This window comes from Sturnira hondurensis, unplaced genomic scaffold (genome assembly GCF_014824575.4).
Source record: "Sturnira hondurensis isolate 20B ecotype Veracruz unplaced genomic scaffold, ASM1482457v3 Scaffold0006799, whole genome shotgun sequence".
Taxonomy (NCBI): Eukaryota; Metazoa; Chordata; class Mammalia; order Chiroptera; family Phyllostomidae; genus Sturnira; species Sturnira hondurensis.
This window is the reverse complement of record NW_028079430.1, coordinates 233,681-260,386: the sequence shown is the minus strand read 5'-3', so window position 1 is coordinate 260,386 and position 26,706 is coordinate 233,681. Positions and strand designations below refer to the sequence as shown.

The 26,706-nt window shown below is 43.9% G+C and overlaps 1 protein-coding gene and 1 long non-coding RNA gene across 5 annotated transcripts in view; one reads left to right on the top strand and one right to left on the bottom strand.

The window, feature by feature from the left end:
• LOC118990043 (uncharacterized) overlaps positions 1 to 26,706 on the top strand; it is a 75,458-nt gene that overhangs the window by 22,415 nt on the left and 26,337 nt on the right. The gene's annotated exons all lie outside the window — the stretch shown is intronic.
• SORT1 (sortilin 1) overlaps positions 3,484 to 26,706 on the bottom strand; it is a 59,338-nt gene continuing 36,115 nt past the window's right edge. The window contains exons 6-21 of one of the 4 annotated variants that reach the window (XM_037050401.1): positions 26,392 to 26,465; positions 23,779 to 23,828; positions 22,788 to 22,918; positions 20,135 to 20,279; positions 19,153 to 19,308; positions 17,474 to 17,580; positions 14,752 to 14,854; positions 14,018 to 14,186; positions 13,020 to 13,210; positions 10,769 to 10,958; positions 7,298 to 7,414; positions 6,628 to 6,736; positions 5,721 to 5,819; positions 5,074 to 5,180; positions 3,811 to 3,934; positions 3,484 to 3,598 (exon numbers count right to left, since the gene is read on the bottom strand). In XM_037050401.1, the coding sequence (XP_036906296.1) occupies positions 3,584 to 3,598; positions 3,811 to 3,934; positions 5,074 to 5,180; positions 5,721 to 5,819; positions 6,628 to 6,736; positions 7,298 to 7,414; positions 10,769 to 10,958; positions 13,020 to 13,210; positions 14,018 to 14,186; positions 14,752 to 14,854; positions 17,474 to 17,580; positions 19,153 to 19,308; positions 20,135 to 20,279; positions 22,788 to 22,918; positions 23,779 to 23,828; positions 26,392 to 26,465 (1,887 nt within the window). In that variant the 3' untranslated portion in view covers positions 3,484 to 3,583. The remainder of the gene's footprint in view (positions 3,599 to 3,810; positions 3,935 to 5,073; positions 5,181 to 5,720; positions 5,820 to 6,627; positions 6,737 to 7,297; positions 7,415 to 10,768; positions 10,959 to 13,019; positions 13,211 to 14,017; positions 14,187 to 14,751; positions 14,855 to 17,473; positions 17,581 to 19,152; positions 19,309 to 20,134; positions 20,280 to 22,787; positions 22,919 to 23,778; positions 23,829 to 26,391; positions 26,466 to 26,706) is intronic. The other 3 variants (XM_037050402.1, XM_037050403.1, XM_037050405.1) reach the window with 3 other exon arrangements.

The window sequence follows — 26,706 nt, the reverse complement described above, 5'->3', positions numbered from 1 at the left end:
CAAAACCTAGGCCATCCCTCCCACCTGGGGTGGGTGTGGACAACCTGGCACTCCTCTCTGTATCCCGGTGTCGTGACAAAGGCCCTGGGAAAAGCAGCAGGAGCTGGAGGCAGCCAGCACATTACTAATCTGTCAGGGACGAAAGGCCAGCTTGGGCATGTAGAGGTCCAGAGGCAAAGCTAAGAGTGAGAGAGACTCAGACCTATACAGAGGCAGATGGCAAATTCTAAGTTTCAGTTATAGCTTATCTACTGAATCTGAGCCTAGCCTAGAACTGCCACATGCTCTAAACACTTTGATTCTTCTAAGTGTTTCCTTTCAATTAGATTTATGTATACCTGGTCTCTGGTCTCACTGAAAACCAAAAGTGCCCCCTCAGGTCTGGTCTAAGATATCTGTCCATAGAGCAAGAAAGATGGCAAGTTCTCCACCTGCATTCAAGAGCTCAGCCCACTTGGGACAGTCTGATATGTCCAACCTATCTTGTGATGCTAAATTCTATTGTTGAAACCACCAGAAATCATCTCTTCTGCTGCTATCAAGCATGGGACTTTACACAATTATGTGCTATGCTTTTCTTTCAAAGATAATGCTCCTAACCTAACATCAGAAGGATAGAGATCTTTATTTTTTAGACGCAATCATGGATTTAGGCTGTTTTACTCACTGGCTGAAGGCATGCACTTGAGTGAGCAGGTTGATGTAGAATGTTAACTAGCCAATAAAGGGAATGAGCCAGCCTTGTCAGCAGTCCTCAAACCAACTAAACCAGCTTGCCAGCCATGGATGGGAAACAAGGAGAATGGAGAAGGGACTCATCAGTGGAGAGTCCATTCCTGCACTCTTGAACTGTGACCCTTGATGAGGTGAGGGGCAGTTTCTAAACACATATTCAAAGTTATCATTACTTTTGTCTTTAGCCATGAAAAGCAGGAGAATAAAATTTTTACCAAGGCAGCAAAAGGCGCTAAACATTGCTCAGAAAGAAATGCCACTGACTCCTGCCCTGCAGAACAGCTGGTGTGTAAGGAAAGGAGCCTTATTCTAGGTCCGCAGCACTGCATGCAGAGAATGTTCAAGTGCTCTGAAGATGGCCAACCAGCAACGCTCATGACACACAGGGACCCTGGCAGTTTACTCAACTTTTGTATCTCAGTCCATCTCCTAAAAGTAGGGTTACAATCCCTACCTTTAAGAAAAAAATTTCACAGGAATGTGGTAAAGCTCCAATGACATTATGAAAGTGAAACTGCTCTGATAATTGCTAATTTCTACAGAAACCCCAGGTATCATTATAAATAAAGAGCCCCACTCTTATATGGTTAGAGAAGAATTATTAACTTTCCTAGATCTTAAAGATTGAGAATCAGCCCTGGCTGGTGTAGCTCAGTGGATTGAGCGCGAGCCTGCGAACCAGATGATGGCGGTTCGATTCCCAGTCAGGGCACATGCTTGGGTTGCAGGCCAGTTTCCTGCAGGGGCCAGTTCCCTGCAGGGGATGCACAAGAAGCAACCATACATTGATGTTTCTTTCCTCTCTCCTTCCCTTCCCCTCTAAAAAGATAAATAAATAAAATATTAAAAAAAAAAAGATTGAGAATCACCGTATCTCAGCACTTCTTTGTGGGTGAGCACGTGCTGGGAGAGAAGATGTAGGTGAAGCGGGGCTTTCCTGGGCATCCAGTTCACTTTGGGCAGGAGGGGAGGGTGTCTGGGGCAAAGGTGCCATTTCATCCTTTGTGAGCTGGTTTATCTTTGGAATTATTTTAAATTTAAAAACCATGCAAAATGAATGAGCTTCTCCTAAAAGACGAGTGCTCTCTGGCTCTAACAAATATTCTCTTCACAAAATCTGCCCTCCCTAACATTATTTTCTAACTGAAGCTCCTTGACTCATTTAATTTTACTGCAGTTTCCAAGTCTCTAGAATTCTCAGTCCACTCCCTCCTCCATTTCCCTGCTGCTGTTATTCCATTCTGGTGAGGAGAGAACTTAGCCATCTGCTCACACATTCAGACAAAAGTTAATTTGGCACATTTACTTTTTATGGACTTTCTGGCCATAAAATGAACTAGCAGCAAAATGGCAGTTACCAGAGAAATGTCCCAATCATAACTATTGGGAGACACCGTGACCAGCACAGTAGGTACGCTAAGACCAAAGACATACTATACTATATCCCTGTGTAGCAAATATTCAAGCTGTATAAAACTAATTATTGCAGCTTTCCATGACTATACAGCCACCCCCAAATCCACCTCGCTACATTCTATAATTGATTGAATTTGAAAAAATGTCAAATGGAAAACTCCCTTAAATTTAAAACATGAACTTAATGTATTATCACACAAAACATCACCTATACTGGAAGTCTTTTCAGTTGGTTCAGCCAAAAGTTTCATGCCAATAAATTGCTTGGCAACCTGGAGAAAAGGGGCGAGGAAGACAGCCTGGTAATAAAATTCTGATTTTCTTAAAAGTCTATAAACTGAAAACATGTCTAGTCCTCGCTGCCCGTACAACAGCCACCTAAGAGGAAGCAGATAAGCAGCCATTCAAATGATTCAACAATGAGCCAACGCAGCAGGTAGAAGGGCACATGGAAGACAGTGTTCAGTCCTCAGGGGCTGCACTGGGCATGCTACCATCAGTTCTAGCAGAGATCACTTGGCCTGGGCAAACATCCAGGGTAAACCTGAACCCTGTCCTTGAGCAAATCCACTGGCACACACACAAAGCATGGCTTGAAAGATCTCGGAAGAGGGAAGAATTTCTCCTATAATAGGTGCTAAATCTGGTCCATTCTCTGCTGCTCCCTTCTTCCTATCCCCAGTTGAAAATATTGCCCTTTTAAGTTTTCCTGATTTAGTATCTTAGAAGCATATGGTTAAGTTAGTTGCCAATGGGCAATTAACAAGGGTGTTGCCTAATTAAACAGGAAAAAGATAAATCACTGTGATCTATGGTCCCTGAAAAGAAAACAAGGCAGGGATCTGTGTGAGCTGGTGTGCAGCGTTCTTGGCGCAGGGCTGTCCCCAGATGCAGAAAGGCTGCCCAGGTCGTGCCAGTCACCATGGCCTTTGTGTTCATCTCTGCAGCTGCTTCGTGTCACCAGCAGAGCCTCGGGACGGCACCGAGTACTTTGTGGGAGTTGATAGAGCTGGTGGTGCCTTGGGGCAGGTGCCATGCAAAACATGCAGGACTGGAGTTAGTGAGCTGTTCCCTTCAAATTCCATTTCATAAAAAAAAAAAAAAACACAAACAAAAAAAAATTTCATTTCCCTTAGAAAACAAAACCAAAACCAAAAAGCCCATACTTTTCAAAAAGACAGAACTTGAAATAAGAAGTTAAAGATTTAAAAATTGCCCCCCCTTCTCAGTGCCAACTATAAGTGTTTAGGGTTCCACCCCCACCCCACTCCCTTGCATTTCTTTAGTGGAGGTCCTTCTGGCTTTGATAGAAGCAGCAGAAATGGAGCTGGGTCTCTTGAAACGGGAAATTTATTTCCCCAAGCGGAGCCACAGGAGTGTAAGAGGTACTGCGTTTCCATCATCCATGCTCGGTCCCAGCTCCTTTGAGGAGCTATTCCAGGAGGTCCTGAAAAAACATAGACCACATTACTGAAGAGACTAAAAAACTCCTATTTTGAAAGCAATAACCTTGCTTCTGGCTGACCAAATCTTACAGGCATTAAGTTTCTGCTTCTAGCTTATAACTTCATTTGCCTCAATCATATCTTGATCATGCACAGGTAAAGAATCACTCTTTTTTGTACACCTCGACCACCCCCCAAAAAGAAATAGTCTCACCTCATCCGAGTCATCATGATAACCACTTTTATTAGTGCGGGAGGCTGTGTCCAGAGCATCCACACCGTCCACACCATTGGCCTCAGCATGCTGCTGTAGCACAGAGTACCGGTGCACCAGGAACCTGTGCGCAGAAACCTCTGTTAACCCCAGGGAGGTGAGGAGGGTGTATTTCTTACAGGACTGTGGATTTCTCCAGTTTTATACACTCATGGAATGAGTGGCACATACAGGAAGCACAGCTCATAGTTGGCATATGGAAAATAAAAGATCTGAGAAGATTTGGGCCTGTTGTTTCAGGAACATCATTTCTTTTTTGCTAACGGCAAGCTCAACCATTTGCCCCTGGCTGACTTTCTGGTATGAATGCAGCACCTCTGTTGGGGACCTCCTGCCTGGTTTCAGAAACTGTAACCCCTGTGGCTAAGGCTGAGTAAAGGACCTTGGAACCATAAGCCACTTAGGAGACAAAACTTATCTTCCTTGTAGGGGCACCGCCTCTGCCTCCCTCTCACCTCACCCTGCTTGGCCCTGGGGTGACTGGTTAGCCAATGACGGGTAACATTCCTCAAAGGAGGGACGATCTAAGACAGGCACAGTCATGAAGGGGCCCCTCAGGGAAAGACTTGGGGTGCTATAGAAAAATAGGGTGATGGACCTTCGCCCCTCAGCCTTGACATAGCCTGAGTCTTCATTCAGTCTGCCCAAAGTCTCCTAATCTCTTGGCTGCCTTACTTCCCCTGCCTGATTTAAGCCTGAAACAATGCCTTAAGCCTGAAACAATGCTGGAGGTGGGTGCAGCCCTGTGCCGGAAAGGGCAGGTTCCCTAGGGCAATCAAGCCTAAGAAAGAATGCATAAAATCCTATGAAACCTACTTTGCTAATACCCTCAATTTAAATGGTAAGGGTCCAAGCATGAAGTGAGTTTGTTCCCCAAAGTTTTATGGCCCTTTAACTATCTGACCCTGACTCAGAATAAGCCCTGAGAGTTCTCTGAATGTTATCTATTGTTTAATCGTTTCTGCCTGACAATGATTGATAAGCTTTACTTATACACCCAGTATTCCTATACAAATTAAACCCAGTAAAATCCTGTCAAGGCAATGGTCTGGGTGCTCTCCCCTTGAGAGAATGATTGTGCCATCCCTTTCCTCCATAGGACTTCAGTGGTCCATGTGAATTTGTCTCGTCTTATCTGTAACAGCGTGGACACTGCTGGCCAGTGTCCGCATCACACCTCTGATGGACTTCCATGTTCCTTACCTTCCCCCACAGACGTATTTCTTCACTATCAGCACTCCTGCTACAACTGTGATCAGCATCAATCCCACAGTGGCCAAGATAATTGGGACAGAATTTGACTTGGAGTTCTTGATAAATCAAAACACAAACAAAAAATTTCAGGTGTGTGTATTCTAGGACTGAGTTCAAAGAAGCTGCCAATTCCCCTCATTCCTCTGAGTGATCTGCAGTCTCTAGGCATTTCATGATGCTACTCTTCCAACCCCCCAAATGAGCCATCTCAGGAGAATGAACCAGGAGAATGTCACAGCTGGCAGGGGTCACCAGAACTTCAGCCGCCTTGAAGCAGTCAGATGGTGCAAAAGCAGTGGCTTCAATGTCAAAGTTACAGTGGAAACCTTAGCAACTTCTTAGATCAGATGGTAATTGTGACTGTTTCCCACTACCACTGTTTGTAAGTCTTAGAGCTTTTAAGGGTGGAGCAGGAAAGGGAGATGTTGGGAACAGTGGGTTGAATGAATCTAGAACAGGGCGATCAGCTGGCAAGAAGCCATGCCAACACTATTTCAGGCAGGCCCTCATATGACACCAAGATTTATCTTTTTACTTAGTTTTTGGTATGTTTTTACAAATAAGCCTTTTCATATCATTGTTTGAGTGTGACCTACCTGCGTCTGGGTGGGAGAGAGGGAGTGTGTGTTTTCAGTGTTTCCAAGAGGAGACGGAGCTCGATTCTGGGACAAGTTGTGTCCCTGTGGGCGGGAGTCCTGTGCAATCACACACACAAACACTCTGAGGACAGCCACCAGGAGTGCAGGGCAGGGGTGCAGAGGAGGAACTAGCCCCCTCCTCTGGTACACAAGGACACACACCCACACATCCTCGCCCTCTGTCTTCTTCACCCTGCCCCTTGTCAGGCCCTCATCCCTCAGAAGTTACAGAGGAGGGGGATATTGCCGGTTGTCCATCTCTTGTTTTACAGACTAGGAAACTCGGGCCCACAGTTTACTGCCCCAGGTCACATTGCTGGTCCAGTGCTTCTTTATTCATGTTTCCTCTTTACCACGCCCCCAAATTCCAGTCAATCCCATTGACAATTATACAGAACTGTCAGGTCCTGCAAAACTTGCTTCTAAATCAAAACCAGTCGTTACTACCATAGTTCAGTTTTTCATTGTGAACACACTTGGTATGACTTGGCACAGAGACCCATCCCACCCGTGGTCCATTGCTCTTCTCTTCTGCATGCACAAAACTCCAGCCCTTTACAGCCAAACTTCTTGAGTCTTTCCTAAATGACCCGAAGCCTCAGAAATGTCCTCAACACTATGCTTCTAAGACTTGCAATAATTTTACAAATACTATTTTTTCCCCAACAAAAAAATTTTCAGTAGATGAGCTCATCATAGGGTCACCTGACCCTTCATCCTGACAGTTTCCTGTGCAAAAGGAAAGCCTGACAGGAGCTGTCTGACCACTTTGTGTTCAGTAATAAAATTCCTGATGGTGCAACTGACTGTTCCTGGCAGAACATGAAACCCCACTTGGGCCTAAACCACATCTACTTTAACATACCTGCTTTTCTGGATTCAAAAAGTTGCTTGTGCATTTCTTTTTCAAGTCTTTTACTTCTCGAACTGGATTCACTCCGCCCTGGCATTTGTCTCCTGGAATTTTCCGGTACCTGAAAGACAGAGAAAATTTGTTAACAGAATATAGGAATGTATTAATGGATTCTTGCCTATTTCCTGAAAACCAGATTTGAAAAACTACAGAAAAGCTTCTCGTCCTTACACCATCTTTCAGGTGTTCAGGGAGATCCACAGGGATGTTTTAGGTATGTTTTTCCCTGTACTTTCAGGCCCTGAACAGACCAAGCACCCCTGGCCCTGTGGCAGGGATATGCCTCCTTTCTGCCTCAAGAGACTGTGCCAAAGAACTTGACTCAGGAAGCACATTGAGGCACAGTTCAGAAATGGGAGGGGGCAGTGTTTAGTGGGGGAAGGGGGCAATGAGTTTCCTCTGGAGCCGTTGTCCAATACGATGCTATTTAAATTTAAATAAAAAATTAATTCAGTTCTTCAGTCACACTTGTGTCAATAGCTACACGGGGCTTGTGGCTGCCATACTGGACACAGAAGATTATAGAACATTTCCATCATCACAGAAAGTTCTGTTAGACAGTATTTTTCTAGAGTGCATTAGAACACTGCTCATATCTCTGTGTGGATAAAAGCAATCTCACCCATTTGTTGTCAGGTGCTCTTCTTTGCCATACAGACAAAACTCTAGGTCATGGCCCTTCAGCTCTGGCTGTTCCACACACTTGGAGTCGTTTTCTGGACGGAAGTAGCCAAAATCACTGCAAGAGTCATCAAGTAAAGTATCTTTTAAAGTTGCTGAAAGACAGTAAGGTTTTGAAGTGGGACAGTGGATGACTAATATCCCAGTCCTGGGTTGCCAGAAAGCAGCTCAGGAAAGCCTGTGGCATCTATAAAGAAGGTCCACTTAGGAAAACAGACATGGAAAGGGCTTAATTGCAAGGAAAGAGCTATGGATCTGGCCTGGTGGACTTAGGACTGGTAGTTGGGAGCACCAAGGCTGGGAGCCTGGCACAGACAGCTCATGCTCCAGGAAGCTGGCATGGGGTGGGGAACTCATCAACTAAGATGGAGAAACAGTGTATCAGCCACAGATCTAAATTAGCATTCCTTTTATTTACCTCCAAATAACTCATTATTATGCTATTTGGAGGTATACCATGAGGTATTTGCAAGCCTTTCCTGCCTTTCCCATAGCTGACCCCCTTAGCTTCTTAGATGGTCCTTGCTGTCAATGTGAATGTCCTGTCCTGCCCTCCGTTCTGTGCCATCTTTCCACAGCACTCCCCATCTGTTCTCCTTCCTGTTGTCCCCAAGGAAATAGCACTGCCTTCCCTCTGAGCGGACTCCCAGCACGAGCATTCTTGGCCCATCCTTCACAATGCCCTGGGACCCTGCTTCACTGACTATGTAGGAGGGACCATCCCACTCACCTGGCACCTTCTCCTTAGCCTGCATGTGTCCTCTTCCTTCGCCCTACTCTGCCTTATTGGCCAAATTTCTTAAGACTACATTTCACTTGTTCTATTTAATCCATTTACTTTTAACTCTGTGCATTTTAGCTTCATCTCCATCTGCAACCTTGAAAATGAATGTCTGAGCCTCTTTCTACCCCAAGGGCTCACTAATCATCCAATCCAGCCAAGCCTTCTCTAGCCTTTCACCTTGACCATGTGACACAGCTCCGTGCTCCTGCCCACTTCCACAATGCAAAACTGTCCATTTCTCTGGTCACTGATGGCTCTTCTCTCTTCCTACTCCACAGGTGTTTTCCAAGGTTCTAGGACTCATTTTTTATTTTGTATCTGCTCTCCCTTTGTAAGCTTAAGTATTTGTTGCAAGAAAAACATTCAGGTTTCTCTTGAGCTCTAATCCTTCAGTTCCAAATACCTGCTAGACATCAGCACCTACATCTGCTGGCAGAACCTCAAATAAATAAAACATTCCAAACACATCCTGTTCTGTCCTTCATGCCAGCCTTTCCTATCACTTCCTTACATTTGTCAATGTCACTACCTTCCTTCCCATCATCTAAGTCAAAAGTTCAGCCTGAGCACCCCCATCTGGACCCTACTTCCTTCTCTATTGTGAATACAGTGACTTCCCCTCATGACCTATCTTCCAGCACACCCTTCCTGATCATACCTATACCCGCCTACTGGCTTCAATGACCTGTACCTTCCCAGGTGCACAGGGTCAAATCCTACCCCTTGTAGGGCTCAGCTCGAATGCCACCTCCCCAGCAAAGCCTTCTTTACCCACCTCATTCAGCTCTAGCTGGCCTCTTCCTTCTCTAAATCCCCGATGCACTTACTACCTGAGGTTTCACAACATAATTATGCACATCTTACCCTGGACTCCCTAACAAACCTTCCATTTCTCACTTTGCAAGTATTTAGTGAATATCTGGGGACTATACAGATATTGCTGTACTTGAGAGTTTTTCTGACAAATATTTAGGGAAGAGGGTAGGGGGAACAAAAGATGTAGAAGACACCACTCCTCCGAGAGCAGGGGGAAACCTTCTGGTAAAAATTTCAGGTATTCAATCCAAAACCCCTCGCAAAGTACATATTCCTCAAGCATGTGTGGTAGAGTATGGGCCCTGGGGCTCAACTGCCAGGTTCCCACGCCAGCCCCGCCTCTTCCTGGATGGGTGACTGTGGACAAGTGAGTCATAACCTCTCTGCACTTTCACTTCCTAGTCCCTATGTGAAATGGAAGTGACAACAGTGCCCATCTCACAGGGCTGCTGAGGCTCTGGGTACACTGCTCAGGCAGTGCCTGGTACAGGTCGTGCTCTGGAAATGCCAGCGGCGGTCACTGCCGCTCCATGATGATCGAATACGATATGCCCTCAAGAGTCTAGAGTCTAGTGGTGTAGGCAAACACAATGATTAAAACACAGTCAGTGCTCTGATAGGGTTCTGTGGGAGCCTAGATAAGGGAAAGCTGGGGAAGGCTTCAAAGAGGTGGTATCTGAACTTAGCACTCAAGGCCAAGGAGGAATCCACCAGGTTTGGGGGTCAAGCAGGGAATATAGAGATTTTCCAGGCAGGTGAAGTGGCCTGTGCAATGGCTCAGAGCTCAGGAGAAGCACAGCATGTCTGGACAACAGGAGAAGCTCCAGAAGGAAGAGCCAGCCTATGTACAGTTGAGGGTGGAGGCAGCCCTTAAGAGTTCCAGTGTCAACAAGCTCCAGCCCCATGTAACAAACCAAAGTGACAGGAGGGGTATTCTTCCTCTGATCTGTGTGGAAAAAGAGGAGGACCCCTGGCCATCCCACAGCAGACATGAGCCACAGAGGAGGGCTCACATGGGGTCAGACTCGGGTTTGCTCAGTCCCATGTTCTGTCACCTGTTGTTTGGGAGTATGACATGGGGGAACATGACTGCTATCTGCCTGCCTTCTTTTCCAAATCTTGTACTTCCTGTCATTATGTTTTGCAGGTAATGAGTTCCATAAGATTACTTCATTACCTTGCTTAGGCTACTTAGGGACTCCCTTGCCCTTGTATTATCAACTAACCCCATGCCAACTACATAAGCCTGAATGGTCCTGAACGCTGGGAATTCACCCTGATGGCTTCGAAATCTTGATGGGATATAGGGACCATAAATATGTTGCTGTCACCTCCTGTCTCAGGCAAGAATCACGCTCTCTCTACCTTTAGTCTTGCGTATGACCCAAACCTGGTGCCCTCCCTGCTAACTCAGGCCATTGGCTATTTGCTTAAGTCCAATGCCCATTTAGCTCCTGTGCCACGTTCCTTGGGGTTTTTATCCTATCACCACTGCTCTCTATTTTTTAAATTCTCTTCCTCCTTATTTACCCCTCTCCTTCCTACCACTGCCAAGTCAGGATTTCTGGGGGTTGCTGTTGGTTCTGCCCAGTAATTAACTGTCCGGTGTGATAATAGTATCTGTTCAATAATTAACAACTTTGGTTCCTTTTTTCTGTGCCTCAATTTCCTGAATGAGAAGCAGCAGTTCTCCATTCTTGGGGAAGAAGGGAATTAAAAGGGTTGAAATATTGTTCAGTCCTATAAGACAACTGTGTTCCACTGCCTCTGGCATGGGAAAGGGGCTGACAGGGAACTGAGGGATGCTGATACCAGAGGAAGTCCTCCAGGGTGCAGAGACAGACGGACGGCTGCTTGGTCACCACATAGTCCCGGCCATTCTGACAGACGGATGACTTGCGCAGCCGCAGGAACTGTTCTTTATAGCCTAGAATGCAGCCATCTCCATAATCTCCAGGGTCTGTGGAGTGAGCCAGCCATATGGTATAGTCCTTCTCTTCACCTAAAGGAAAGACAGTTGTTCAGGAAACTGCGTGGCACAGAACCCACCACAGGAGGCTACTGCCAGGCAGGAGGAAGAACAAGGAGAGGAAAAGTGGGGATTTCTGGCTCGACCCATTGCTTCACTTTGGAAGTGCAAACCAAAGTTACGTAGTTGGAGCCTACTAGCAGCTAGCATTTCCTCATGCCAAGGGAGGATGATCTGCATCCCACCACTCATGTGAGTATTAGGAAAACCCTCATTTGTTTCAAGGCAGGAAGCGGGACCGAGGATCTCTAGGGTTCCTTCCAAACTGAGAGGCTGATGACTGCGCGTCTCGTGCACCTGTGCCCTCGGCTGACAGGAGCTGCCCGAGGTCAGCAACCAGATGTGTTCCTTGAGGGCAGGACACCAATGAGCCAAAAGCATGGGTCAGTTTGCTTCAAACAGAAGGGAAAACATTCTCTGTCCAGACTTCTAACTCCAGTCAACTGGGTGCCAAGTGACAACTGTTGATGATGGTTAACCAGGCTTAGTATCATCCACTCCTGGAAAAATGACTCAAAGGCTACGGTCTAAAGACTGTGGATTAGGTTTTTATCCTTCAGGAAATGAAGACCAGCACAGAGCCTGGCTGAGAGCTGGTGCTTACCGAATCTTTTCGCGACAAACTTTAGGGATTACTGCAGAGCTGCCTGCTGAGGGAAAACTCATCGTAAGCCAGCTCCTTTCCAGGCTATTTAATGAATTTAGATAATGATGACTCTGAAATATTAAATCATAGCTAAATAGTTTTTAGAAAAGTAAGGTCCAAGTAACAGCTTCCTCTAGGAGTCACTGAATTAACATTCTGAGGAAATAGACCCATAATACAGTCTAATTAATAGGTCCAAAACTCAACCAGTGACTTGACTCAAGTCTTTTATCTTATGATGCCAACAAGTAACTACAGGTTACACATTACAGGGTAGTCGCCTTTCTCCAATTTTTCCTTTCTCCTCCACATTTTTCAGTACAATGTCAGCATCTTTAGTACTGGGGCTTGGGTGTGCTTGTAATTCTTTTAAATTTTTATATTTATATTTTATTTATTTATTTTTAGAGAGAGGGGGAAGGGAAGGAGAAAGAAAGGGAGAGAAACATCAATGTGTGGTTGCCTCTCATGTGACCCCCACTGGGGACCTGGCCTGCAACCCAGGCATGTGCCCTGACTGGGAATCGAACCAGTGACCCTTTGCTTCACAGGCCCGTGCTCAATACACTGAGTTATGCCAGCCAGGGCTTGTAATTCTTTAGAATATCCTGCAATTAACATTTTAATTCCTTTCCTGAAGCCCTTCACAGGGCCTTTTGCATGCCTTCTAGTTTGAAGTCACAGAACTCCGAAGGTCAGTGTGGGCTCCATGCCCGCCCAGTAGCCTTTCTTGAGCCTTGCCTGTGACCAGCGTTCAAGCCAAAACTCTTGGCATGAATATTCCCCTTCAACATTTTAATAAGTGACACAATCAATTAGATGCTTTTGCAACACACTTTCCTCTTTATAGATCTGCTGTAACCAGGGGTAAAAAACCCCTGAAATGTTATAAAATAATTTTAGACAAACACAAGCATGCATTATCCTTACAAGCAAGAAAAGGTCTCAGAAAGTGTTCCAGAGATCTAACAGTGCAGAGCTGAAATGAAACTTATTATAAGGATGAGTTTAAGATATACACCAGATTTTGAAGACTTAGAGGAAAAAGAACATAAAATATTGCACTCATCAATTTTAATACTGCTTGCAACATTGAAATGATAATATTTTGGATATACTGAATAATTATATTATTATAATTACTTTCACCTCTTTTACTTTAATAATGTAGCTCAAAGAATAACTTAAGTTACATTTGTGGCCCTCATTTTATTTCTCTTGGACAGTGCCTGTCCAAATTCCATCATCTGATTACTCACAGGGAACATCCTTCCATTCTCTTTCACATGCATGTTCTTATTCCAGGGAAAACAAATTGAACTCAATTGGTTATTTAGAAAAAATGGGCTGATAAGTTTCTGGTAGAAAAGGTCAAGGAAGACACTTACAGTTCCTTTCCAGGATATCTTTAAAATCGATGGTGTAGGAGACCCACTGGCGAGTCAGGAAAGATTCTGTGAAACCCCAGATGCTGATGTTCATGGACTTCGCTCCAGGTTCCGAAGCGAGGCCGGTAAAGAAGAGGGGCTCCTTGGTGAATGTGTAGGTCTGCCAGCACTGCCCCTCGTCCGTGGAGAACCTGAACCCCCCAGAGAAAGACCATGACAGAGGGTCACCATTTATAGGAACACCAGGAAACCACTCTGCTGTTAGGTCCCAAATCAGAGGAGAACCCTCATATTTAGGCGATGGCTTACTATTAAATCAGCTTTTAATGCCTATGGTTAACAGATTAGGAAAAGGGATTCATTCAGTGTGGGGAAAAAAATGCCTTTATAAAAATTCTTTCGGCCCTGGCTGGTGTAGCTCAGTGGATTGAGCACGGGCCTGCAGACCAGAGAAACTCGGTTGATTCCCAGTCAGGGCACATGCCTGGGTTGCAGGCCGGTTCCTTGCAGGCCAACTACCAGCAGGGGACGCACAAAAGGCAACCATACATTGATGTTTCTCTCCCTCTCTCCTTCCCCTCTAGAGATAAATAAATAAATAAAATCTTTAAAAAAAAAATTCTTTCAAAGGAAAGAGAAAGTAGTGACCCATGTGAGAATGGGCTTCCAATTCAACAAACCCAGAAATTATTTTACATGAACTTTTACTTAGGAGTCATTTCCCATCCAGAACGCTCAAACATTTCCATAATATTCTTGTGGAGACAAAGAATAATATTTTAAAAAATTACACAAAGTGTTAACTAGAGGGAGTGAGAGGAAAAAGCAAGCCATTTAATCGGAGTTGCTCTAAATTTAATTCCTTTAAAAACCTTCCTAGTTATGTAGAATGCACAAATTTAAATCGGGGCCTGTCACTTCCCCCCCAGTGAACCCCGAAACACTTCCCACAGTTGCCCTCTACGAAGATAGTGTGGGGCAGCTGAGCTCATGCATACTTAATCACATTGATAGGACGGCTGCTGTGCTCAATGGCCACAATGATGCCTCCGGAGTCCAGGATGGTGTAGTAGTGGGGTCCTTCCAGCATCTTCGCCCAGGAGTAACCCCCGTCATCTGAGATGTACACATCTGGAACCATCACTGAGATGGCATCCCCCACGCTCCCTGCAACACAATCCACCATCTCCTCAGCACAGATCAGCAAATAAACAAGAGAGGACATCAGGCGAAGAGGCTAGTTTTGAGTGAATTTACTCTGATTTTTTCCCATCATCCTTCTTGTGATAGAAAAAAGGTTGCTGAAAATTTGGGGCCAGTCTCTGATGGGGTGGGGGTGGGTCCATGAAAAACCCGAAGTACTATTATCATGTAAGAAACATTCTACAAAGGCCTGGAGTGGGGTGGCTCAGTTCCCAGTGGGGACACAGGCCTGGGTTGTGGGCCAGGTTCCCCGATGTGGGGGGTGTGAGAGGCAACCAAATATTGATGACTCCCTCTCTTTTGTTTTCCCTTCCCTTCTGTCTAAAAATAAATAAATAGAATATTTTTTTAAAAAAGGAAAGTCTACAAAGGATGGCAAAAGCTATGGTGATTTTTTATAGGGTAAAAAATAGAATAAATGGAATAGAATAAAGAATATTCTATATTCTTTATTCTTTAATAGAATAAAGCCTGAGTGTTCAGTGTGTCAGCTACTTCTTCCTGAGGAGGGGAGGGCAGGGTTGCTTACCATGGGCAATGACTATGCCCACAGCATTGGGCTCTGAGAGGGGGGCCATTGGGACATTCAGTTTCTGGGAGATGCTGTAGGAAGCGTGAATATGAAGGCTGCACTGTGAAAAAAATAAAAACTTAGATTAAAACCAAAGATGTGATTTTTTACTTATCTCCTAGGGCCTTCTAATAAACCTAACCCAGACCTCAGTGGGATACTCTTTTAAAAAAGATTATGATAAAATGCACACACCACAAAAATCACCATCTTTACCATTTTTAAGTGAACAGTTCAGTACACTCAGTGTTAAGTACATTCACACTTGTGTAACCACCACCACTATTTTTCTCTGGAATTTCTTCATCTTACAAAACTGAAACTCTGTACCCATTAAGCAATGACTGCCCCTTCCTCCCTGCCCCCAGCCCCGGCAACCATCATTCTGCTTTCCGTCTCTACGTATGTGACTCTGCAGGTACCTCATGTAAATGGGACCACAGCGCATTTACCTTTTTGTGACTGGCTTATTCCGCTTAGCATAATGTCCTTAAGATTCATCCACATTGTAGCATGTTAGAATTTCCTGTCTTTTTAAGGCTGAATAATGTTCCATGGTATGTCCAGACCACATTGAGCTTATCCATTCATCTGTCCATAGACACCTAGATGGTATCCACCTTTTGTCTGTCGTGAGTAATGCTTCCAAGAACATGACTGTGCAAGTATCTTTGAGACCCTCTGTTCAATTCTTTTGGATATATACTCAGAGGTGGAATTGCTCGATCTATGATAGTTCTATGTTTAATTTTTTGAGGAATCTCCATTCTGTTTTCTATAGTGGCTGTATCACATTTCATTCCCACCAACAGTGCACAAGGGTTGCAATTTCACCACATACTTGCCATGCTTGTTATTTATTTATTTATTTTTATTGTAACTGTCCTAATGGGTGCAAGATGGTCTCTTGCTGTGGTCTGGATTTGCATTTCCCTAATAATTACTAATGTTGAGCATCTTTTCATGTGCTTATGGCCATCTGTATATTTTCTTTAGAGAAATGTCTGTTCAAATCCTTTGCTCATTTTTGGTTTGGTCTACTTGATTTTTTGTTTTTGAGTTATAGAGTCAGTGGGAGACTCTTGACTTTGAAATGCATATTTGAGAGCAATTATGCAATTATTTTCTCATGTGTAATCTTAGCTTATTCTATTCCTGCAATACACCAAAGCCTCTGGTCAATATTTGAACTATGATTCTACGAAAACCTAGAGAACGCCTGGCATATTTCAGATACTGTACAAGATGTGGTGTTGATCAGAAATAAGATCCAGCCCTATCTTTAAGAAATATTCCTCTGAAGCCAGTTGAGGTATAAAGCAGAATGTAAGTTAGTGCTTTAAAAGAGGTTCAAATTAGTTAAAATGTTAATTTTATGTCATGTATATTTTACTGCAAAATAAAAGAGCTTCAAGCAAACGATGAGTGATTAGTTCTGACTGAAGATAGATGGGCGGTGAGGGTGGTCGGGCTTTCCATGAAGCTTAATGAATTGGGGTGGGGGAGACAGGCCCAGCTGCTCCAGGAACAGAGGCAGGGGCACATGTGGGGTGGTGACAGAGCGGCAGAGGGTGACAACAAGGGATATGTCAGTGACAAAATGGACTGTGGATAAAACAGAAGAGAGTCTGAAGGGAAGAGAGGATCTTTAGTCCAGAGATCAGTCTTTATTCACAGGCAAAGGGGAGCCAGAAGTGTTGGGGCGGGAGACACACGGAGTGTGAGGGAAGCAAGACAAGAAGAGAGGCCATGGCACTGCCCGGGTTTAAGGTAAGGAGGGCAAGTGCAGGGCAGGGGTGTGGCAGGGGGACAGGAAAATCAACAAGGGAGAGAGACTCTACCAAACTGATGAGTATGGAGAAGGGGAGAGAGAGCACTGGGGGTGTGGTAGATACAGTTTAAGATCACACTGACAGGCTCTTAAACCAAGGCAGAAAACCCAGCCTGGAACAGCAGGCTATACACATTAGCCACAGGCATTCAGAGGAGAACTCAGAATGACCAAAACTGTCATTTTTGGAAGAAAACTCTCTTAGTGTTCCCCTAAGCTCCTCTCAAAGTCTGAAAGAGCCAGGCACAAAGCTTTTCTTTTCTTTCTTTCTTGCCTACCAAGACCTGTCACTCCTGGAATCTGGGATCTCTTGGAGCAACACCTTTGTATTTCCTGTTCTGGGTCTTTCCTCAGAGGGGTCACCTTCTGCTTCCACAGGCACTGCCAGGCCACCACCCACCAGCTGTGTGGTGCCCAGGTAGAGGGGAAGACAAGGCCAAGTTCTCTTCTCTTGCTTCTGGCCAGCATGGCTTTGCACTGCTTATCAATGTCTAGTCTATGGATTTTGTAGAATTCCTAATTTCTCATAGCTGCCACGCTGACTCCTCACTAATCACCAGCCCATCTGTCCATTCTGTTCCCACTCAGCAGTTTCATAAAACACAAACTGTTAGCCCTCAGTTTTGTTTTTCTTTGAAAGTCAAATAATCCACTTATTTGTGGCCTTTCTTCACAGTTCCTAGTTCCTACATTTTAAGTTGTTTCATTACTCTCATTTCCAAACTTCCCACCTTTACCTGTGGACCCTGATCAAGTATGAAACTTCACTATTCAAAGCCTGGGACAGTAAGAGCAGAACAGAGTGGCTGCTTTGCTCCAAATACATATGACATTTGGAATAAAACAAACCTCGTTCTTATTTTTTGCTGTGGCATCGCATTCACTGTTCTCAGGCTTCCTCAGGTGCTTCCACCTTCCTCCCTGGTCAAAAGTGATCATAGTCTGGATAGAATTATCTGGATGGGAAGAGAGAATGATTATTAAGCCTGCGACACCTGAAGCGCCCTGCTAAGTTTGGTTTCTCATTGCAGAACTCTCTCCTAATTGAGACTCTGTAAGTCCATTACAACCCTGTAATAAGCTCATAATACCCAATATGATGGCTCAGTGTTGGTAACTCAGAAGCACTCTAAATACCATATTTGAAGGAGGCTTCCCACCTAAATAGGACCCAACGGATTCCAGACATCATCTAGACTGACACTCTGGAGGGAAGATACCTTGTATCTTCTCACTGACACAGAAAGGCTGATATCCCTTCTCCCTGCTTGCCCTGCCTTGAAAGCATGCTCTGTGATGGGACGGCATCTCACTGTTACTTGTCTTTACAGACAAGGCCATGATACTGCGCTTCTTTTAGGGACTCTCAAGATTTGAAGGTATGTGCACAAGTTTGAATTAATAATTCCCTTTTTTTTTTGTTTCTCCACTGCCCCATATCCTATCCCTCTTACAGCTTTTCTTTTTTCCCCCATGTCTCTTCTTTATTCTGTTTTCCATGATATAAACTGTTGCAGGTTTAAATTCAGAGATAACATGCTTTAAGTCTTCTAAGGAAAACTAAATAAGAAAGCAAATCAAGACAAATTCACTTATTCAATAAATATTTTTGTGAAAACTATTGTAAGCCTTTGGGAATATAACAGCGAACAAAACTGGAAAACAAAAAACAAAAACCTTTGTGAAATATACATTTTAGTAGGGTGAGACAGACAAACACCAGATGCGGTAAAAAGCTAAATTATACAGAATGCTAGAAAATAAGTGCTGTGGAGGAGACTTGCAAGCTAGACGGGGACTAACACTGTGAGTGCGAGTGGGGGAGGGCAGACTGAGACTGAAAACAGGCCAGTCAAGGCAGGCCTCGTTCAGAAAGTAAATGTGAGCAAAGACTGGAAGGAGGAAGGGGTCAGCCTCGCGGATACCTGGGCAAACAGTCAGTGCAAATCTCTAAACCATGGGTGTGTGAGCCTGGTGTGTGTCAGAGCAGTTGAGAGCTGGAGTGACTGGAGTGAGCGAGGGAGAGGTGGGGAGGGAGGGGAAGGAGAGGTCAGGGAGGAAATAGGGGGCTGACATCACTTGACCTTGTAGACCAATACAAACACCCCACCTCCTATCAAAAAATAAATACATAAATAAAATCTTAAGAGTCTCTGTACTTTAGAGTAATGTGCTTATTTGTGTAAGTGGACTGCAGAACCGCTGAGCAGAGTGGCTCAGCTGGCTGCAGCCATGTCCTTGACAAGAGCTGGAGGAGGTTCAAATTTGGACTCATTTCCGTAGGTCTGAACCCCCCAGTACGGAAGACTTATTTTATAGACTAAGTAACATTGAACCCCCCAAAGAGTTCTTGCTTTGCTCTTTCTTAGTTCTAGTCACCATAACTTATTTAAAGTGGAGAGCCAGAATTTACACAGGTAGGCTGCCGGCCAGGTAAGCAATGTTACTGTGTGGACAGGACAGTCTGTCCCCCTACAAGCTTCAACTCCCAACATGTTCAGCTGAAGGACAGTTGTGCCAAGAGTCACCTTCAGAGAGTACACTTGTTATGTAGACCCCGCGGAGGGAGGTCACATTGGTGAAGTCTGTCTCGCCGCCTGTGGTGGTATAGAGATGTCGGTCCAAGGACTTGGAATAGACAATGCCTCGATCGTCTGAGGTAAAGATTGTGCCAAACCCAGTATCTAAAACAGACAAACAAAAACACTAAGTCTTGGGAGGAAATAGGCAACAACAGTCTAACCATACACATGACTGAATGACTGCACATTAGCCAACTGTCTCTCTTCATGATGCAGACAGACTTGAGATTCAATCAAGGCTTGATACTCAAGATCTTCATGTCCATCTTTAATTCTAGTTCCCATCTTACTTACTGCCTGGAATGTGGTCGATGCTGAGTTTGTTGCATGAATTAATCAGATACTGCAGAAAAGCTCTTACCAGATATATTTTGGTGGCAGAAGCGCTGTATTTAGATTCATATCTTACACATCTCTAAATCTTTATACTCTGGAACAATGTTCTCAAACTATCTGTGTTGAAGGATCAATTTTAAATTTTCATTATGTCACAAACCAATGCTTTTGTAAAATATAGTATAAACTAATCACTAGAGAAATGAAATACAAAAGACAAAATGTATTTATCAACTCTTTTATCGTCAGATTCAACAGATAAAAAGTTCCTGTGTCTAAATGCCTGCTCTCACTTCTCATACTTATCTGGTAACAGAGTTTGCAAGTCAGTGCAGTACTCTGAGCATCCTTTGAGCAGCACTGCTGCAGAACACTCGGATACCCTGGGTATGCACACAAACCATACGATGGCGAAACAAGTGGCCTTTTTAACAGAAGTTATCTATTCTAAGACAGAATATTCAGTAGGACACTGATAAATTCCTAGGGGTAGGAAGAAAAACTGGCATGTAAGAAGGAAAGCTACTATAAAGGCAGGGCTTGAGGCTTCAATCTCTCTGAATTTAAGAGTGGGTCACTAAAGAGTTCTCACCTCCAGGCTCATCTACGTGCATGAACACCATGTCATCATTAGCTGCGAGAATAGAGTAGAACTGTTCCTGCCCCACGGAGGGGAGCTGGGCCACGCTCCATGTGTCCCCTCGATCAGTTGACACATGAATCCTTCTTGTTGTATCCTGGAACAAATGCCAACATTTACCTTTTTAATTTTCAGCCAAAGCACCATGTGGAGGGGTATAATAGGTACACTGAGTACAACTGTTATAAATGAAAGATCCCAGTACCAAGTACCAAGGCAATTTCTGAGCTCCAGCAAAGTTCAAGTCAGTGGAACAACCCATTCTATCATAAGCAAGTCTATCTTAGCCTCCTCTTTGGCTTCTTTATTCCAGTGTGGCCTATAAGATATTATCCTCCCAACCTCTGACATTCCAATTTCTTTCACTTGAGCCAGGGGTGTGATGGACCATCATTTGTTTGGCTTCATAGCCATTCATATATGCTTGCCCAGATAATTCTTAAATGACTGCTGCATAAATATTCGGCTGCTTTGAGATACTCCTGGCATAATCCAAAGAAGTAGATAACAAAGTGTCTCGAGGAAGGAAACTCATGCTAGCACCCCAGGAAGTCGGGGTGTGCTACTTCTCTTTAAGGAAGGCTCCGAACAGCCATAATGAGGGGAGCACGCACAGGCTGGGAAGAAGCCAAGGAGTATCAGAAATTAATAAAAGGAAGATGAGCAGGGGTTGGCTATTAATAGGAGTCTGTTAAGGATGCAATTACCATCTACTTTCTAATAAATAGTTTATAATAACTACTAGACACAGTTAGCCAGGGCATGAGGCCAACTCCCAGGGCCTCCATATATTAAATACTCTTTGAAATTCAGTGACAAGTACATTTAATTTATTTTTCTAAAACTTTTGCTTAGATGTTCACCTTGAATCTTACTCTTATTGTTATAGGTAGAAGTTAGGAGTTCAAAAGTACATAGCAGAATTTTAATTTTGTAGACAGTAGCAGGACAGTGTAGGACGCTACCTCTGACATCAGACATTCTGATTTCCACCAGGGTTCCACCTCAGGGTGACCCTAGACAAGTGACTCAGCTTCCTCATATAGAAGTCAAAGTGACAGTGTTAGCTTATAGGGTTGTTGGGAGGATTATTACAAAATTGCTCGAGGGCGTTACTGTGGTTACTGTGCCTCCTTCCCCATCTCCAATTCTCTCTGAACTTGCTCTAATCAGTCTTTTAACTCCAGTACTGCAGCGAAACTGCTTTCTTCAAGCTCACCGACAACCTCTACTTCACCAACCCAGTGGACAATTCTCAGCACTCACTGAACTCAACATCGCAATTGAGTTTAGCACAGCTGATCTCTTCGTCCTTCTCAAAACACTTTTTTCACTTGGCTTTCATGATCTCACACTGTGTTATTTCCCCTGCTTCACTGGTCTGCCTCCCTCCCAGTCTTCTTTGCTGGGTTCTCCATCTCTTCCCAACCTCTCAGTGTCCGGTGCTTCAGGGCATGCTCAATCCTCCCATCTCTTGTCTACGACTCAACTCCAGAAGGTATCACCTTGGCTCTAAATACCTATAATTTTGAGAAAGTCATAAACCCAAATACTTACCTGACATTTCCACTTACTAGATATCTATTAGGCATCGCATATCCAAAACTGAATTCTTGATCTTCCTCCCTGGAACCTGCTTCTCCTACCGTCTTTGCCATCTGAGTACACAGCACCACCATTCACCCAGTTGCTTGGTCCAAAGACTCTACGGTTATCTCAGTTCCTCTCATTCTCCCCCACCCACCTCTCACACCACTCCAACAGCCTCCCACTGTGCTTACTGACCCCCTTCCTGCCCTGCACACTTCTCTTCTGTCCAAGACAGATCACACCATTCCTCTGCTCACAACCTGGTCACAGATTCCTAGCACAGTAAGAATAACAGCCAAGGTCTTGATCACAACCTATAAAGGCCCTGTATAATCTGCCGTTGGCTCCCCCTTTTTAGATCACCCTTTTCTGTGCTCCAATCACACTGCCCTTCTCACTTTTCTTTGATATTCCAAGCATGCTCCGGCCTGAGGTCTTTGCACTTGCTGTTTCCTCAGCCTAGATGTCCACATAGCTGTGCTCTTGCCCCAGTCAGGTCTCAGAGAGCATGTCCACCCCACCCCACCTAAAACGGCCCTCTTCCCATTCCTGCCTCTTTCTGTCTCCTTACTCTGCTTTAGAGTTTTTTCATAGCTTTAATCATTATCTGGTATTAGATCATATCTCCCTTACTTAACTATAAACTCTAAGAACAGGACATTTTTCTGTTCTATGCTAGGTACTCAATTAATGTTACTTATTTCTATTATGATTATTGGATAATGAACAACTGGATTGCTTTTTTCAGATATCCATGTTGGAGTAAAGCCCTAACGTGGGATATACGTATCCCAAAATAGATGCCAGAATTTATGTGGTAATGACAGGATGAAGCACAGAATACCCCCCCAAAGAGCCAATCAGCCTCTATTAAAAGGATCACCTCCAAATCTTACAGTGATATAAAATATTGCAAAAAAGGCAGGAAACTCTGTTAGTACAAATAGTAAAAAGGATCTATTTGAGACATATTTACAGAAATATTAGAACTCAAAGAGAAGAGGCAAACACCCACCTTATCAGCCATCACAGAGGCAAAAAGGAAACGTCCCCCAAGACCAAATGAATAGATTTTCACACCAATGGTTTTGAAGCTTTTCCCCAAGTCTGAAGTTCTCCATAATTCCAGCGCCCCAAGGTCAGCTTCTTAAACAAGACAAAATAGTAATTAAAATTTCACTTACTGGTGAGCCTCTTGTTCAAACAACTGTTTTAGAATTGTTCTTAATATAATAGCCACAGGATTTTTAATCCTAGGCATATTAATCAAGTGAGAAGATAAACTGATGTGGCATTAGACGTAGGGAATTCACATTTGGGTTTTATTTTTTATACATGTGAGGTTTTACACTGGACAGAAAGATAAGAGTTTACTTAATTCCAATAGAGTGTTGCAGAGAAACATCACAGCTACAGCACCTTGTTTACTTGCTTCATGACATAATTTGAAAAGGTCTTATTCTACGTTGCTTGAGTTTTGGTTTTCTTGTTGATCATTCAAGATCCCTACTTGAATTTAGCTCCATAGAGTAGGGCCTTGGGTCTCTTGTTCTCTTAGACAGTGTTTAGTATACTTCTGCTGGTGCTCGAAGGAATGAACAAATGAATTTGTCGAATGACTAGATGAAAAAGTACGCTTTCTGCTTTGAAACTGTGCCACTGACTGGAAGGCCAATGGCTTCCACAGACACAAACACAATCCATGCTCTTCTGCAGAAACCACTATCACTTCAATGTGTTACTGTTTGTAGCTCAATATTCACTTTATGTAAATGCACTGCTGAAATCAAGTATAGTGTCTCTGTACAGCCTGCACTTTTATTTGATCTAGGCATAGTACAGTAATTTGGTTGTACGTTCAAGATTTTAAAAATCATCAACAGCTATTTTAGCTATTAAAATTACAGAAGAATGGAAGAGTCTTTGATGTTTCTACCTTTTACATACAACCCAGAATACTCTACCATGAATGGACAGGACACTCCCTGGGACTAAAACATACTTACTGCAGGAGCCATTCACATAGGTGGTAAAGAAGATGGTGTTTTCTGATCCCCTGCAATGAGGCAAAGACAAGGAAAAGACATGGTTCAAAACTGTTAACGGACTGTGTCAACCTTCCTCACAGAGCTCCAAGCAAGCCAACTCGGCCTCACCCACGTGTCCTCGCCCAAAGAGCCAGGTCAGACACTGACACTGCATGCCGCTGCTTCTCTCAGCCTGGCCCCAGGCACCCGCCCCATTCCGCTAAACTCCTTATGTCAGCTCTTCCAGCGGGCCAGCGGGCTACTCAGTCACTAAATGCTTCTTGCATTTGCTCATACTGCCTCCTTCTTAAAATGCTTTTCTCTCATGAAACCAAATCTTACCCCCACAATCTTCGGGTTCCAGCTTAAATCTAGCTCTTCCATAACGCTTTCCCTGTCACTCCAACTAGAAGTCTTCCTTGTTGCAAACTTCTCGAGTAGTGGTTCTCAACCACAGCAATTTTGTTCCCCAAGAGACATTTCTGGTTGTCACACTGGGGTAAGGGAAGTTGTTACTAGTATCCAGTGGAAAGAGGCCAGAAATGCTGCTAAACATTCTACAATGCACAGGACCCCCCCCCCCCCCAACAGCAAAGCACTGTCTGGTCCAAAACGTCACTAGTGCTGAGGTGAAGAAACCCTGTTGGCGAGCACTGTGCCATTCCGTATCAGCCACCTGGCACTCCTTTGTCTCCCACGTAGGTATTTTAATCGCATAATGTCTGCCCTGTCTCTTCTATACACTCTTGGGTTCTAAGTTTAGGGCAGGTACTAAGTTTTCTGCTCTGTTGTTTTCCCTCAGAACCTAGTTCAATGCTTTGCATGAGCTAAATAATTTAGTTCTTTCATCTCAAATAGACAACTGGGTCAGGGGTTGAATTATTTAAATTATGACTTGGAAAGGGAAGCTCGATTCAGACCCTGATAGTACTTATGGATCAGCACCAGCAAAAAGGCTGGCTCTGAGCATGTCCTTTCAGAGGTTTGGGATGTCAGCTCCCACAAATCAAATATCTAAAAGGTGAGTAAAGTTACCAGCAACCAGGCATCTTATATTTAGACACTAATCAAAGAAACAAGTTACAAAAGTAAAAAATCTTGTAGAGAATATAAATAAAATATCATTTCAAAGTAACTTTTTAGTTTTAAAGATGACTTTTCTATTTGTTTCTTTTAGTTTTATTGAGGTATAACTGACAAATTAAACTGTAAGATATTTAAAGTGTACATTGTGGTGATACTTTCATAAAGATGGCTTTTAAAGATCAAAATTACTACAGTCTCACTTGACCAACTCCTACATATTGTAGGTCCATCAGGAGTGAAACAATTTGTTAACTTAGCTACTTTAAAAACGACTTCCTTCCTGAAAAGACCATGTAAGGTACAAACATGTTTCATTAAGGCCCATAAAATGAAAGGAGACATGGCATGTGTACCTGAGTGGTGCTGTAAAACCTCATTTAACCAGCCTTTTCCAGAAAAGGCCCACTTTATTTAAGCAACTTTTAAACACGTATTTTCGTTAAGTTTGGTTGTTGTATTTGGCAATGTCTATCTGTATGATAGACATCTACTCCTTAGGTAGAGGACATTAAGTATTAAACTCTTCCTTGGGATGATGGGTCAGGTCATGAACATCACCCGCACGGAACTAGAACACAGTGTCCCATTCAAGCGAGTTACTGAGGTGTGCGTGCGCCCTTGATCTAGCACTAAGTATTCCATCCTGTTGCGTGCTCTCAGTTTCTGCCCACTCTTCCAGCTCTCCTGGCATGTGCTTGGCGTCAGCACCCACACACCCCACCTCTGGCACCATCCGCTATTACTGGGAAACTGGAGTAACTAATTTGCTGAAATTAGTCAAAGAGAAAGAACAGAGAGGCTCTAAACAAGGGCCGGAGCCTACTCAGAATTTTGGAGGTATGAAGACTCTTAATTCAATTCTTGTTAATTCCTCAAACCAATCTGTTCATAAACAGAATGAAAAACTAAAGCCCAGAGAGGTTAAGCCATGGACTGGCAGCGGAGCCGGGTTAGAACAAAGATGACCCAACTCCCTAGTGAGCCCCTGCACTGCATCTTTGAGCAGGCACCTGTGGGGGTGTCCCCCAGAGAAGCGAGTGCATTTCGCTGCCTGGACGGTGTGACCCTGGAGGGCTGGAAGCTCTTTGGGCTTCCTTTCTGATTCCTTGCTAGATGCCACCCAATGGAAATGGATCTCGAGATGAGGGAGTGTAAATCTGGGTACACAGAAGTCTATAAGTCCCCAAATCAAAGCTGTATTTTGTAATATTCCAACTAATATCACCATTTATGCAGAATAAACCTTTTGTAGGCAGCAGCTACTCAGTCACAAGCCTTGTTTTCTACTTTTTATTCTAATGTTTAACAAGACTAAATCTTCTTTCTTGGCAAAATGAGAAGCTCTTCCAGGTCAAGGTCTGTGTCATACCCGTCTCTTGTATCCCTTGTGGTGCTCTGAAGAGTACTTGGCACATAGTAAGTGCTCAATATTTATTCATGTGACTTTTGGCAGCCCCATCAGGAAAGGTTTAGGGCTCTGCACAGATGGAGTCTTCAGTTACTCACCATTTGGCCAAGCATACTGCTTTGTGGATTTCTTCCCATTTTCCTCCAAAATTCTTGGACACCCACAGGCCATTCTGAAAAATTATAAATGACTTATCAAAATTCCAGCTTTATCCTGTGCAGCTGCTCGCATGACCTTTAATAATTCATATCTAATCATTCGGGACAGCAGACACACTGAAGTTCCATTGGAGCTGCCTAAGCTCTAGACACATACACGGTTTACAGGGTACCCCCCTCAGCAGCTTGAAAGTTCTGAGTAACAAATGCTTATGAAGTGCCTACTATGTGCCAGGCACTATACCAGATGTTACA